We start from the raw sequence: 17,279 nt of genomic DNA, 5'->3' as shown, positions 1-17,279 counted from the left end.
TCTCACTGAAATAAGCTATCGATCTTCCTTCCTAACTCAACACAGCTCCAATGGAATTTCCACTTGCATCATAGTCCACTTGAAATTCTTTGCTAAAATCTGGTCAAGCTAACACTGGCTTCTCAGTCACCTTCTTCTTCAACAATTCAAAACTATTATTTTCTTCGGTTGTTCATTTGAAATCCTTCCTATCTCCTCTCATTACTTCTTTCATAGGGCTATAAACTGAACTAAATTTTTTGATAAACTTTTGGTAGAAGCTAGCCAATCCATGAAATGATCTTACCTCTCCAATGATTTCTGGTGTAGGCCATTCAACAATTGCTTACCTTCTTAGGATCCATATTCAATCCATTCACAGATATCACAAATCCCAAATAGACTAACTCTTCCTTCATTAAACTGCACTTCCTAATATTTATCAATAACTTCTCTTCTCTCAATCTATACAAAACTTGTCTCAAATGAAATAAATGTTCTTCCTTTCTTTATTGAAAATCAGAATATCATCCAAATATACAATAACAAACTTACCCAAGAATTTATTCAATACCTCATTCATCAACCTCATGAAAGTACTTGGTGAATTATTCAATCCAAAAGGCATCACCAACCATTCGTGCAGTCCTTCATTTGTCTTGAATGTTGTCTTCCACTCATCCCCTTCTCTAATTTTGATATGATGGTATCCACTCTCCATATCTATCTTTGTGTAGTATTTGGCTCCACTCAAACAATCCATTATGAGAACCATCTTAGGAAAGGGAAATCAATACTTCACTATTATCTTGTTTATTGCACTAGACTCGGTACACATTCTCCATTCTTCTTAGGTGCTAACATGGTTGGTACTACACAAGGACTCAAAATTTCTCTAATCAAACCTTTCTTCAACGACTCCTGCACTTGTCTAATCAGTTCCTCATTCTCTATTGGTGTCATCCAATGTTCTTCTTTATTAGGCAAACTAGCTCTAGGAATGAGGTCCATGCAATGACTGATACTCCTCATGGGTGGTAATCCATCAGGCACATTATCTGAAATGATATCTTCATACTCTATCAATAACTCCTTTATCTCCTTTGGTTGATCTTCTTCATGCCCTGGATTCTTAGTCTTCTTAAAAACTAATGCAAAACTCACATTCTCATGTTTCATTCCATCCAAGAATTTCCTTCCATCAACCAAACAAATTCTTGCATTCATATAGACTTCACTCTTCAGGGGCTCCTCCAAGGGTAACAAGGTTTTCTTTATCCCATTTGCAACAATAGTATAAATATTATTCCTCCCACCATGTATTGCCTGCCTATCATACTGCCAAGATATTCCCAACAAGATATGACAAATATCCATAGGCATAATATCACACAAAACTTCATCATGATAATTTCCAATTTTCAATTTCACCAAACATTTCTCACTTACTAATATCTTATGATCATTTTGAATCCATGCTATTTGATAAAGCTTAGGGTGTTCAATCTTTTCAGATTCAGCTTATACACCATCTCTTCTGAAAGAAGATTGTCTAAACTACCGCTATCAATTATGATTTTACAACACTTACTAGATACCTTACATCTGGTCTTGAACAAATTTATTCTCTACAAAGGCTCTTCTTCGTCTTTGGTATGACACAAAGATCTCCTAATCTTCAATAATTCTCCATGTTCCAATTTGGTAGTTGGTCTGGTAGGGTCTTCTTCTGCCAATGTCATTCTTCCAGTGTTCTTTGCCTTGCTACATTCATAAGCGCAATTTCCTTCTCCTCCGTACTTAAAATAGGTTCCTCTAAAAACTCTTTTGTCTCATCTTCTATCATCCTTTCCATAACCCGCATTCTGTTATCCATGAGGTTCTCTTCTCCAGTAGAAGTTTTTTGTCATCCTTCCGGTATGAACTACCATCCTTGCGTACTTCCTTATCCTTGTTCTGATCTGCACAGGTTCCTCTCCCTCCAGAATAACCTCTTCCTCCCTGAAATCTTCCTTCGGAAAACCTTCCACCTCTACCTCTTTGTTTATGCTCATGTCTTTTGTTCAACCTCTATTATGATTTCAGGACATATTGGTAAGCTTCATCAACACTCTACAACTTGATCAAACTGAGTTCATGTTGTATAGACATCCGCAACACGTTCAAATATCTAGAAAATTATTTGATCTCATCATCAATATGTCTGGAACTAATATTCAACTTGTACAATGCTTCAGTATACTCCTTCACACTAGATTCCTTCTGCCTCAAGTTTTGCAACCTCCAAATCATATTCCCTTGATAATCAACTAGCATAAACTTTTATTTCAACTTGGTAACCATCCACTCCCATGATTTGATCTTCTCTTTACCTCTTCTTTGTCTATCAACCTACAAAAGTTCCCACCAAAGAGATGCATGACCTTTCAACTCAGTACAAGCATATCTTACTTTCTTATCTTCTGCGATGCCTTCTAAATTAAAATAATTTTCCATCTCTGTGATCCAATCTAACAATTCATCTGAATCCAACTAGCCATCATAATCTGGTGGACTAAAATGTGGTCTGGTATTCTCTCTTGACAATTCTCTTATAAACCTTTATTCATTCAAATCATTTTCTAGTGCGTTTTCTACTTGTTCTTCAACTACCACCTCTTCTTCTTCATCTTCACTCACATCTTCAACATGTTGACCTCTTCTTTGGGAAGTTTCAACAGCTTCCATTTAGGTTGCAATTCCTCTCAACATTTACATCACAATAGGGTTTGCATTCCCACACTCTCCACCATTCCTATTTCCTCTTCCCACCATCTTCACGTGAGTCCTCTGCAGCTGCAAGTTAGATCCACAATCCACCACCCTACAACAAAATCTTACAGGACAATGCAATCTCTCAAATGAAAACTTACTCCGATACCACTTAGTACAGCCACGGTTAGGACGGACCACAAGGAGATAAATCCAAATCGTGGAGGTAGAGTAAAACACAATGGAAACAAGTCAAGGTGATGGAGGAAATGCAGAACTGATTGAATTATATTATGAGAACTAATTACAATCTATCTGCAACATGCAGGCTACCATATTCGACTCACAAGCCTAATACAAACATGTTCAATTATAATGTTGGTCGACTCTGAACCTCTTATTCTCAAGATGTATCTTCTATGTTCTAATAACTACTTTCTACAAGCTTGATTACATTGATTTATGTGATCAAGAGGGATCCGCATCGGCCCAAGATGAATCAAATATCGATGAACAAGATGAAACGTGTAAAACCATCAGGTCAGCCTCCACCAAAGAGAATCCTCTGAGAAATCCAAAGGAAGAAGTGCAAACCAAAGGGAATGTCAGCCAAATGCTAAGGAATGTTGGAAACAATGAATTGAATCTCTGCAAGTTATAGAAATGATATGCAAGATTTTCCAAAGTCAAAATAGGTCCAACCAGTTCCGTTGTCCAAACCCAGAAGGTGTCTTGGATTCCAGAATCGATAACTTGCCAAAAATAGATCCAAATGTCTTACGAACCAAGGATAAGGTAGATGAACATGTCCACAAGAAAAATTCAGCTCCGCAAGATCTAGTGAGCAAAATGCAAAAAGAAATGCAGAAACAACAAAATAGGAAACAAACTGAATAGAAATGTTTTTTTGTTGATGCAAGATTGTCAAGAACCAGGGATGCTTATGCATCACAAACTCTCAAAGTCCACAATCAAACTGATCACTTTTTTGTTAATCAATCCATCGATCAAAATCAATCAATCAATCAATCAACATGTCTTATATAGGGAAGGGTACACTTGAAACTAGATAGATCAGTCTTACACGAGATATTCACTCTCTTAAACCACACATTCCAATAAATCATTAAACAATCAAAACAATGACATAGATCAATATGGCTGCTATATTTTGTCCTAGTTAGTCTTATCTTTATCAATTGATGGCAGTTCATGTTTCATCAAATCAAAAAAAAAAACCAAAACATTCATACTGAAAAAATCCAAGAAAAACATTCATATACGGTCCTAAAAAAACAATAAAAAACATTCCAATACAATCCTAGAAAAATCACCCAAAAAAATCAAGTATGATCATAAAAAAATCAACCACAACCATTCAAATACGATCTTCAAAAAACACAAAATAATCGAAAAATCCCTTGAAAAAGAACTTAAAATTAAAAACATTAGAAAAAAATTCATTAAAATGTCTCACAAGAATCAAACACCCTAGCAAATATCCAGAAAACACTTCACACAAAGTCATCAAAGGATAAAACTATCTAATCAACAATCTGCAATCAAACTGATCAAGTTGTCTTATCAATCATATCAACCAATCATATCAAGTGATAATCATATTGTCTTAAAGAGAGAAGGTTACACTCGAAATCAAGCAAACTGGTCTTAAATGGGGTATTCATGTCTGAGATGAGATATTATCAACCATCACATCAAACAATCAAAGCAAAGACACATATCAGTATCGCTGCTGGATTTTGTCCTAGTTAGTCTTTATCTTTTATCATTTGGTGACAAATCATGTTCATATGCTACTCAAGGATGTCCACAAGTGACTATAAGAGTCATGATGGGCATGATCTTTTTCTTTGTTTATTGTTTGTGGTGTGGACCAATGAAGTTCTGGGGCAATGGTGCCTTGGGTGTTTATGTTGGTACGTTCATTCAATAAATATCCCATGAAGGATAACTATGCTTGTGACTACTCCACATACCTCGACCCCTGGCATTATACCTAGAATGGAGGGTTCACTCCTTGTCTGCAATGTGTTTGTTTCTATAATGAGATATCTTTACACCTTAGTTCCCTATACCTTGGTGTTCAAAGCTCCACTGTTACATAATAAGGCTCGGTGATGAATATATGACATTATGAATAGAGATACACAAGTCCATGGATTTATCATCTCCAATCTTTTCTTTTCATTTTCTCATCTTATTTCTTTGATTATGTCTCAATATCATATTCTCATCAACTATTGATCACTAGCATTGTGACGTTAAATTGGTCTCAATTCCATAATTTTTTGACCAATTTTTGGAGGGGGCATATTTATACCCTAAGTTTCGTTGAGGCACACTAGAGTAGAATTTTTTGGTTTTCTTTGAAACAATGTCATTCCGACATTGTCTCAAAGAGGGGAAAATGTAGACACCTAAAAATGTCTCATTAATCATGTACTAATTATTCGTCTAATTGATTAAATAATTCTTTATTTAATTAAATTAATCAATCTTATTCTTCTAAATTTGTATTTCTTCATCATATTACTAATTACCCCATTTCAATTTCTATTCCTCATTAATTCATCATTCAACCTATTCTTAAAAATTAATTAAATATTTTTTATTTCATTAATTGGGAATTAATCCTTTATTTAAGTAATCTTTATTATTTAATTAAAATTCAATTTCCAATAGTTAAATAATTTCTTTAAATTATTTAGTTAATTAATCCATTCTTCTTGTTCAATATTTAAACTTCAATTTCCCCAAATTCTATTTTTTGTCTAATTTCATTTATTCTTCTGAATTCAACTTCAAATTTGAGTTTTCCCTAATTCCAATTTCATCTAATTTAAAATACATGTGCATTTCAATTTCATGATTTTGAAAATCAAATTTAATGTCTAAATCAAGTTCTAAATATATTCAAAGATTAAATTGAATTTAAATAATTCAACTCTCATGCAAAGATTAAATTGAAAATCTAAATCAAATTCAAGAACATGCAAATCAAAATTGAAATTCAAATAAAATATCCTACACCACATGCTAAATTTATAATTAATTGATCAATTCAATTAATTTGATTAATTAAATCATTTTCTCAATTATCCTCCAATCATTCTTTTTCTATCTTCCAATTAGCTTATTTTGAAAAGCATTCAATCAGTTAACTCAATCATTCATTTTTCTATCTTTCAATCAGTCATCTCCCCAGTTAACTCAATTAATTATTCAATTAACAATTCAATCAATAAAGTTCCATATCCTAAACTATCAATCAGTATGTGAGCTCACTTCAGTTTCACCTCTTATTCAATCCTCTCCAAAAATCTATAAATTGAGCATCAATTCTTCATTTTCAACAATTACAAACTTTGAATCTTTGTGTCATCTTTATGTAGGTTAGCAATGCAATATCTTAGAGTCAACATCAATACTCAAAGAAGAGAAGGATAATGGAAGCAATGTGCATATGTGTAGCAGGGGGTTTTACTTGATTATTTTACATCGTTGTTGTTATATTTGCATACTTTCATTTATATTTATTTAGAATTCGTTAACTAGTTAAGGATTAGTGATTTCCTTTTATTCTAGTTAGCTATGGTGAATTTTACATAAAATCAGGACCATGTAGTTTATTGATAGCATAGAAAAATTTCCATCACCAATGCCTAAGAAAATTTATTTGGAATAAAAGTAAACCATAAGACCAAAATGATGGGCAACTCGGCAAAAGACAAAATAGAAAAACTCTTGTTGTAAATTTACAATTGATCAAGAATTTTGGAATAGAGGCAACTATGTGCTTTGGTATTAAAATGTTGTATGCAAAATATTTCTCAATGATATTTTTAGTATACAAAGACTTATACTTTTTATCATTATCTAGAAAATAATATTAATGTATTTCCATGGAGGTTATTTATAGATAATGAATCTCTAAATTTTGATTGAAATAAAATGACAAAAAAATATCTTATTATCTAATATAGTCATAGCAACTCTTATTGACTTTGAAACTCAAAGTCAGCTATCAGCGAGCTTTTCCCCATCTTACAACTTCCAAGATTATAGAAGAGACATGATAATATGTTGTTATCTTTATATTTTTGAATTGTAATAAACAATTTGTGTATATAAATATAGAGATAATAGTTGTTTGGCTAATTATCATAATTATCACAATATAAGATGGAATGATGATATTATACTCTTAGTTTTGAATTCTAGACCTACAAAAGCATGTTTATTTTTTGAGTTATACTGAATAGAATTTCTCGAGCCAAATTAAGATTTTCAACACCCTCGATGCATAGTGGTTCACCCATTCAGAAATGATATTGGGAAAAATCTGGAGACTCAAAGCCCAATTGATTATACTCGGCTAATACATGAAAGCTCTAGTATTACTTCAGCCAACTTTCAAACAGACATCCAAAAGCAAGAATAATTATTATCTAATTAATTACTCAATTTGATTCAATTTGATTCAATTCAATTGCTAATCCCACTCAATCTTGTCGTAGCATAACCATCTAAGTAAATTTGTTTAAAATCAGTCGATTAACAAAAAGAGACTTTTGTGTCAGAGTCCTCCAAAGCAATTAAAAGCTATCAAATCAGTTGAAACGGAACCATCAGCTGAAAAAGGTAGTGGGTGAAAACATTGGGTCAGAGTCCTCCAAAGCAGTTAAAAGCTATCAAATCAAATCAAATTGTGTCAGAGTCCTCCAAAGCAGTTAAAAGTTATCAAATCAAATCAAATTGTGTCAGAGTCCTCCAAAGCAATTTAAAGCTATCAAATCAAATTGTGTCAGAGTCCGCCAAAGCGATTTAAAGCTATGAAAATATTGTTCATGAAAGTATGGCTGGTGGGAGATTTTTTCCCGAAAGTTTAATGTCGATGTAGACAGGCACGGATGCATTTAGTAGTCAACAAGGGTTTCACTGTCAACACGTCTGTATGACAATATGTATCTCTGTTATATTAAGGTTATGCATTTCTTCAAAGTGTAATGAGGTTATTATAAATTATTTTTAATTAATTAAGAAGGTGATATGATTATAGAGAATATGGTAAAAAGAATTATGAATAAATTAGTTGAAAAATTTAGGATCACCAAGTTGTTCCTCTAGTGTTTGGAGCTAGTGTTTGGAGTTCCTATCTTAACCTAATTTAGTCTTATTATCTTAGACTTAATATTATGAAGAATAAAAACAAAATAAATATGATAACTACAAATAATCTATTAGACAACATAGATAACATAATACATACACAATGGATGGCTCTCCAACAAACATCAAGTTGTTAACATTACCATTTTTTATGGGTGTTTATAATATATGTGAAATTTAAATAATAAGAAATAGCGTTCAAATAAAGTAAAAAAATTAGAATGTTATAATTTAATGCTGAAAGAAAATTTTAGTTAATATTTACTTTGTTTTATTAATGCAATTATTTTCCTTGTAACATAGAGAAGGAATGGCACTTTTTTTAAGCATTAAAATTCACTAATTTTTTATATAGCATGAACAAGCTTATTTACAATATTATGATGTGGCACATTATCAAGGTGTTATTGAGACTATGTTATTGAATTGTAAATATTGGTAGTTGATGGTTTGTAATTGTAAGCAGATACATTTTCTTATTGTTAAGTTGTAGTTGCAATTACGGTTGAATCATTTAGATTAAATCAATTTGAATATTTCAGAGTATGGAAAGTGGAAAACTAAAATGTTATGAAGTCATTGAATATAAATAGTGCATATAAGATCTAAAGAAGAAATAAAGATTGCTTGAAATATTTTTACCTTGGAAAATATTTTTGGTTAAAAATCTTAGAAAAAAAAATCTTTATTGCATAAAGCTCAACCATTCTCTAATACAATAATGAATATAATACTTCACCATTAATAATGTATGAATATTTATAAACAAATTGAATGCAAAGTATGTAAAATATGATAAGGTTCTCCATGAATATAAGGCATGCAAAGTATGTAAAATATGATGAGATTCCCATGAATATAACAAAGTATAGAAAACTTTACTAAATATTTTCTGCTTGTTGAATACTTAATATTTGGAGCTATATGACTAAGCAATCAATTGTTTAAGTAACTATTCTCATTACTTTTTTATAAGACAAAAATATTCTTGAAATACTCATAGCTTTGTTAATGAATTGGAATATTCTTCTATGTATCAATCTTTTTCAATAGTACTCATTTTTCTACAATTATTTTTCTAGAAAGAATATATTATATTCTAAAATGCTTTCACCTAGCATGATAACTATGATTCTTTACCATATATATTGTTAACTATCATTGTATAATTTTTTCTTCAAACCAAACAATAAAGTACAACCTTTGTAGCCACAATACATCCTTATATGCATGAGTAGCTGCTATGTACATAACATATGTTGTTTATAATGTATTGATTACCTATCATTTTTTTCATTCCTTACTAGCCTGGCCAAAAATATTGAATACATATCTACTTGTTCTTCTTCAACCTAATTAGAATCTAGAATTTTTTATGAATTCAAAATTTTATTTTAATCATCTCTTCCTTCATATCAAATTGCATAAGCTAATATGTCACATAGATATCTAAAAAACTTATTCACAATATTCCAAAATTATTTATCTTGTTTGCACATATATCTTCTCACACTACAAATTTATGTGCAATGTGAAGTATAGTTCACAATAATTAAAAACTTATTCACAATATTCCAAAATTATTTATCTTGTTTGCACATATATCTACTCACACTACAAATTTATGTGCAATGTGAAGTATAGTTCACAATAAAGTAGACAAGAGTATGTCAATTGTTCTAACATAAGAAATGGCACGCATTTTTTTTATTTTTCTTTTCATTTGAAGAATTTTTTTAGCAAACAAGTTTGTATTCACAAGAAAGGGAGTTTTCATAGGCTTACTATCTTGCAACCTAAATATCTACAAAATGAATTTTACATATTTCTTTTAAGGTAACCACAAATTTCTATTTGGACAATTAATTGTTATTTTCATTTATAAAATAAATTTTATAATACCCAAAATTTTCATACCAAATTGTAAGATAGATTTCATTCTCGCATTATTTCAAATTGATAACATATCATCTATATACAACACTATCATAACAAAATCCTGTATTATTTAAAATAAAATAAAATAAGATCGTCCCTCAATTACAAAATATACTAAGCATACAACATTTCTCCAACATCTAAATTCTTGAATTGAAGTGAGGCATACATCGCTTTTAAAAATTTCCTAGAAAAGCAAAAAAGATATATATTATAATATTTAAATACTATTTGAAAATAGGAAGGGAGAACTATTTAGTCGGTTATATCTTTAACAATATATCCACATCCTTGCTAGTCTGTATGTGCCCATCAACAAGAGAAGTAGCCACTGCTAACGAGCACTAAGGGTTCCCGTAATCGTTGCATTGGATTGATATGAAGGTGTGCCATAAGCCAAACTTTCTCCATCTACGAGGGCTGGTTGCAAAGGTTTTTGAAAATCAATCTCATCATTACTTAACAGTATTGTCACGACCTCAGACATTGATGGCCTATGACTGACAGAGGCTTGTATGCATTGAAGCGCAAGGTTTATCACCCTCATCACCTCTTCCTCACTATACCCTTCCATCTGGTTTCCACTTTCCACCACTTCTAAAACCTTGTTATCTTCGTATAGGCTCCAAACCTGCCATAAGTTTTTTAAGAAAAAAGGTCAAGCATTTCAAATGAAATAATCTAGGGATGAAAGGATTAAAAGAATATTATTAGAATTTTAAAATACCCATTGAAGCAGATATTGCATATGAGGTGGTTGCTTCAAGTCAATGCATTTTCTACCACTGACAATTTCAAGAACAACGACACCAAAGCTATAGGTGTCAACTTTCTCTGTTAATTTCCCACGGGTAGCGTATTCAGGAGCCGTGTATCCTCTGCAAAAGAAAAATTAAAATGGGGTTGCCATCTATATTGAAATTATAAAAAACGGTAGATAAATTAGGAGTTTACTTACAAGGTTCCTGCAAATCTTGTGCTAATATGACTTTTATCATTTGGAAGAAGTCTTGCCAGACCAAAATCTGCTATTTTTGCCTGAAAGTTGTCGTCAAGTAATATATTGCTGGATTTAATATCACGATGGATGATACAAACATGGAATTCCTCATGTAGATAAGCCAGACCACGAGCAGTGCCCAGGATAATGTTGAACCTTTCCTTCCAACTCAAAAGTTTTTTGTTTTTTCCTGCATTTAAAGCAATTCATTAGAGTTTCAAAACCTAAAATGTTTTTTTTGTAACAGATCAAAGAAGCAAAAGAGGAAAGTTCAGAAATAGCAAACCATATAATATTCTGTCAAGACTGCTATTCGGCATGTACTCATAAATCAGCAGTCTTTCCTGTCCTTGTCTGCAACATCCAAGTAAACGCACAAGATTTCTGTGATGAACATTAGAAATGAGTTTCACTTCGCTTTCGAATTCAGAAGTTGCGAAAGCAGAACGACCTAATGTCAGTTTTTTCACCGCCACAACTTTGCCAGTTTTCAACGTACCCTGCAAATATCATGTAACCCATCATTTGAATACATTAATAGACAAGGCTAATATGAACTGTAAATAAACAATAATTTACCTTAAATACTTCACCAAACCCTCCTTCTCCGAGTTTATTTGCTTGATCGAAATTGTTAGTCGCCTTTTTCAGTGCCTTGAAGTCAAAATTTTCAGGTCCGCGCAGTTCCGTTGCTCCTTCAATTTCCCCTATTTCATATATTTGTAAAACTAATGTTAGTTAATATGGAATTGACTTGCACGAGTTTTGCTTCCTTATCTATAATATAGTAAATTCAGACTTTTAAGAATTTACCTTTTTTCTGCCCTTTTTGCATCATCTGCTTCCGGAGGAGGAGGAGACAAGTTATAAGGCAAACTAGGAATCCCCCTCCTACGACACCAATTATTATCGACTTTACAGAACTCGCCTTTCCCTTCACTGAAAAACAAAACCGAGAATACGTCAACTGTGAAAAAATCTTTGTAAATTAGAGTAAATATCTGACATAAATTTTAAACAAAAGCGATTCAGGTGATTTTTTGAAATCGCATTTCTGAAATTGTAAATTGAAACTCGTTTCTAAGGAAAAGTGTCAAGAGTGTAGGGAAAATTCCAAGCTCTTCAATTGAATATAATTAAATTCTAACCTGTGGGTAGGAATGGTGTCAAATAGGTAGTCGCGTTGCTTGGAAAAAAGGGTTTGGAATCGTATCGCAAGTAGCAGCCAGCGTCTATAGCCCGTCCATCGGAGCGAGGAAAACACTTAATTATGTTTTCCTGAGCAGTCTTTAGGCAATCTTGGCAGGAATTCCTTTGAATGGAACTCAAACAGAAGGCAAGTCCATAGATTGTCGTATTAGACGGCCCTTGTCTCGTATCCGCCGCAAAATAATCCTTTATTAGTGGAGTTGCAGTGCAAAGATCACTTATCAAAGTTCGACCTGTTGCCGAAAATGAACTGGAATCAGGGGCGTTGGCTTGGCCGCAGACGGCTCTATGTGTGGCATCAGTGTATGTATCAGAAAAATTGTAATTCTCGTAACGCAGATAACAGCCGTCGTAGTATGCTTTGCAGGACTCTGAGGCGCAGCTGCGTGCTTTGTTCCCTGCAACCTTTATGCAATCGACGCAATCGGCAGGGGATTTATCCTTTCTGCACTACGCAAGAACGAATACTGAATCTGTTGCTGTCCCTGTAGATGCATCCTCTTCTGCTGTAGCAAATCCAGATGCACCAACTTCTTTCACCACAGATGCCAGCGCGGCGTTCAAAATTTGCTCAAAGCGGGTTGCGTTGCTGCTGGGGCTGTATTTGCATTCGTAGTGTAAAAGGTTAGTCTCTGGATCTGCCCTAATGGGGACTCTTAACATGGACGACAAAATAATCAACATAACCATATTCTCCACTTGCCGGCCCCTTGCAGCCATGGCTCTGGATTTCTCCACTGATATTGGGGAGAGACCTAAAAATGCTATAATTGAAGATGCTATTGATTTGGTTCTGATATAATACCCTAATGATAATCTGTAGTTCACAAAATAATTACATATATAAAAACTTTAAATTGTTCGTCGAAGAAAAAAAAAGAGATCTATTGTATAGACTTTCAAACGGCAAAGTCAGTCATGATTGTTCTTTACCATAGACAAATCCCCCTCCTTTTTCACTATTATCCATTCTTCTAGAGACCTTAGTTATCTCTCTTACAAACACGAAGCGGAAAAGTCATTAAGATGTGAAGACCATATTAACATAGAACTTTTCTATGCTTATTTTTTCTTTAAAGAAAGGGTCAATTTCCACATGATGCGGAAAAGACATGAAGATGTGAAGACCATATTAACATAGAACTTTGATTTTTTCTATGCTTATTTTTTCTTTAAAGAAAGGGTCAATTTCCACTAGAAGCCAAATCATTGACTGAGCAATCACTAGATATCAAGGCTCCTCACTGGCTTTGTAAGGAGGAATTAGCAATAGTGGTACTCACAATAACAATGATGCTATTTTTATGGCTTGTGATAATTGTGGGGATATTTCTCTAAAATATGGTATATCAAAGCACCTCTTAAATGTTTGTGAGAATGTAAGGATGATTTTCAAATTTTTTACAAGTGTTACACATCTTTCAATAGTGGTGTAGAACACTTTCCATAGAGATGAGTAGTTTTTCAATAAACATATCTCTACCAAACACCATAAAGTCTTATCACATATTTTCTTATTATAACATGTCAAGTGTCATGCTATGAACATCAAATAGTGTTATCAATTCAATGACCAATACACCATCTATAAAAAATGTGGTATGTAATGTCATATATCAACTCATCACCAAGACACCAATGACTTAGTCAAATCCATAATTGCGAGGAGAGAAATAGTTCCACTTCTATATGAGATTATTCAACATCCTATTGACTATTGCATGAAATGATAAGTAGGAGATATTGCATGAATTGTTGTGATCTATTATATGCATATATTACATATCTTATACATTGGAAAATATTTTAGAAAAAAAATAGGTAAATAATATAAATAGTAAACATACACCCCTCTTAAGGGTATACAATATTTAAAAGAGAAATCAAATGAAATTTACATTTATTTTTTATTGTATATCTCTTGAACAATTGCTTTTCTCTGTAGCTTTTGTGTATGCATATAACTTCATCTAAATCCTTATTTGGATGGTTTCCTATTAAATTCCAACTTTTACCCCAAATTAAATAGGATCTAATACCTTATTATGACAATGATGCGATAGCCAATTGTGTTGTTGGAACAACCTCAAAAACTACTATATGAGTTTATCCACTCATTTTTCTTTATTATTAGAATGCATTGTAAATGAATTTTTTACTTTATCTCTCTCTCAATATCTTGTATGCCACACAAAAACAACATAGGTTTCTACTAGCATTTATCAGTCTATTAGCTTGTGAAGTACTCGTCGTAAATATTTTGGACTTACCTATACTAAGAGTAAATCTAGTACCATTCAAGACCAACCTATACTAATTCACTAACAAAATATATCAAAATTAAAATGTAGAGATCATAAGGATTTCCAAAGATGATACCAACTATATCAACTAGTATATATGACCAACCACTACCTCAACCATTGAATTCAAGCAACTATTAAATTTTATTTCACATTATTTAAATTTCTTGGAAAATAAAACCATTCTTCCATCCAAAAGTATGTGTACTAAGATGATTTTTCATTCTTCAAATCAAATTCTACACTATGAAATTTAATAAAAATGGGATTGTTTGTAAACACATGTCAAATAGAGAATTCACTTTTCTTTTGGTTAGTTAATTTTTATGTCAAAATGATTGGGTAACTCATCTTCATGTCTTAAGACTCATTATTTCAAACACATGCACCTTTCCTCATAGTGGCACATGACAACTGATCATCTATTTTGGACCTACAATCAATCTACTTTCATTTGCTTAAATATTTAACATTCTTATTCTTCATATTTGGCTACTTTGGAGGAGACAAATCCATATACAACTTACAACATGTTTCTTATATAAAAATTCAAAAATGCTTGTAATGTGATTGTTCTTTCATTCCTCTTACCCTTGACTTTCCTTTTCATTTGTCATTTGGCATTTTCACTAGCTTGTTTATCTCTTTTACCCTCCTATTTACATTGGAGATAGGAACAATTATTTTCTTACTCTAAATGGGCACAAGGTTAATCCTCATTCATATCCTTAGTTTTGGCCATGAAAATGAGTCAATTGAGGTGAATACATAGCTAGCAAATATTTCATGAGTGCCTCTTTATCTATAACATCCTTAGAAGAAGCTAAAGTGCTCCCTTTCTGAATTCATGAGGGTAGGCAGGGAGCTCACGGGAGGAAGCAGGCTGAGGAGGCACTGGGCCCGTGGGGAGATGAGCACACGGGGAGCAGAGAAGGGAGGGCCCGTAGGGTGGAAGGCCCGTGGGAAGCTCGCGGGGAGTCTACAGGGATGGCAGGTCCCGCGTGGAGTGAGGGGAGGCTGCAGGGGATTCGCGGGGAGGAGGGGAGATTGTGGGGTGCGGACATTGCAAGGAGCCCACGGGGTGTGGGGACGTGGAAGGAGGTGGATGTGTTGCAGCATGCCGTGGGGAGAAGACTTCATTATGTGCAGTAACTGGTGGAATTTCATACCACTGTGGCTCCTCCATATTTCCTGGGACATGGGTGCAAGTTTGGGGAGGATGTGGTCTGTTCTGCATACCTCCAATTTCAAAATTATAAGAAGACCAAACATTTTCATCACTCCCTTCTTCATTCTCCAACTGAGAATTGTATTCAATAGATGTAGATGTCATAGGAGCTCCCACTAAATGAGAGACTGGAGGTAGAGTGCTGGTAGTCGCATTCTGAAATAGAGACGTAGGAACATATTCTGTCTCTGATTTACTTGCATCTTGCAGTGTGGGAAAGGAGGTTTCATGAAAGACTACATCTCTGCTGCGAACACTCTTTTTGTGAACTAGATCCCACAATCTGAAACCAAATTGCTCTTCTCCATACCCCACAAAGATACATTTCAGTGACTTTGGATCCAATTTCATTCGCTTTTCCTTGGGTATATGCGAGAAGGCTTCGCATCCAAACACATGAAGATGCGAATACGAAATCCTCTTCCCTTGCCATTCCTCTTCTGGAATACCAAAATCCAATTTAGATGATGGACTTTAGTTAATTAAATACACTGTTGTGTTACACGCTTCTGCCCAAAATTCTTTGCCTAAACCTGCATTAGACAACATACATCGTGCCTTCTCAAGGATTGTTCTATTCATCCTCTCGGCTACACCATTTTCTTGAGGAGTGAATGGAACAACTTTGATTCTTCTAATCCCATTATCAGCACAAAAATTATCAAATTCATGTGAACAAAATTCCCCACCGTTATCTGTTCATAAGCATTTAATCCTATGCCCAATCTGATTTTCAACTAATGCCTTGAAAATTTTAAATTTTGAAAACACTTTTGATTTCCTAGAAAGCATATAAATCCATACTTTTCTTGTGCAATCATCAAGAAATGTTACAAAATAGTTAGCTCCTCCAATGGAGGTTACCTCGGTTGGTCCAAAAACATCCGAGTATACAAGCTCCAACGGTGTTGTCTTTGTGTCACGCCTACCTTTCAAAAAACTGACTCTCTTTTGTTTGCCATAGAGGTAATGTTCACAAAAGGCTAAGTCCACAAGCTTGAGGCTCGGTAGCTGATTTCTTGTATGCATAACATGGAGACCTTTCTTGCTAATGTGTCCAAGTCTTTGATGCCAAAGATTCGCTTTGCTGTCCTCAATCACCATTGCAGCTCCCACTTCACCATGAGTCTTAAAAATGTAAAGATTTCCCACTTTATTACCATTTGCAATCAGCATGGTACCATGTGTTACTTTCCATGTATCCGGAAGAAGATTGACATTTAGACCTTGACCAAAGAGCTGTCCAACGGATATCAAATTCTGCTTCAATTTTGGGACATGGCAAACATCTTTGAGTAGCCATGTTTTACCACCTTCTAATGTCAGCAATACATCCCCTTTGCCTGTAATTTCACAAGCTTTGTTATCTCCTAAAAAACCATTGCCAAATTGCCCTTCATGGTAGTTGATTAATGCTTCAAGACATGAGGTTGCATGATAGGAGGCACTAGAATCAAGCACCCATGAATCCGAAGTAGTGTCGGTTGTTGAAAGGATTAAGACGCTACCAACTTTATCATAAACGGTATTTGCTTCGCTGTCCTGCACTCTCTCTTGTGCTCTTTTGAAATTTCTGCAATCCCTTTTCACATGGCCCGCTTTGCCACAAAACCAACATTCACCATTTGTGTTTCTAGACTTCAATCTCTTTGCTGATTTCAAACGTCTATGGTTATTATTT

General features: G+C 33.7%; 1 protein-coding gene across 1 annotated transcript; it reads right to left on the bottom strand.

Annotated features, from left to right (window-relative positions):
• Positions 1 to 9,909: 9,909 nt before the first annotated feature.
• Positions 9,910 to 12,970, bottom strand: LOC131054423 (cold-responsive protein kinase 1). Its single transcript, XM_057988937.2, has 7 exons — positions 12,007 to 12,970; positions 11,672 to 11,797; positions 11,438 to 11,565; positions 11,145 to 11,358; positions 10,817 to 11,048; positions 10,586 to 10,736; positions 9,910 to 10,489 (listed from the first exon to the last, which is right to left on the bottom strand). Exons 2-7 carry the CDS (start codon positions 11,694 to 11,696, stop codon positions 10,193 to 10,195), a joined length of 1,047 nt encoding a protein of 348 aa, XP_057844920.2. The 5' UTR covers positions 11,697 to 11,797; positions 12,007 to 12,970; the 3' UTR covers positions 9,910 to 10,192.
• Between the last annotated feature and the right edge of the window lie 4,309 nt (positions 12,971 to 17,279).

This window comes from Cryptomeria japonica, chromosome 10 (assembly GCF_030272615.1).
Source record: "Cryptomeria japonica chromosome 10, Sugi_1.0, whole genome shotgun sequence".
Lineage (NCBI taxonomy): Eukaryota > Viridiplantae > Streptophyta > Pinopsida > Cupressales > Cupressaceae > Cryptomeria > Cryptomeria japonica.
The sequence above is the reverse complement of the archived record's forward strand: the minus strand, read 5'-3'. Positions and strand labels throughout refer to the sequence as shown.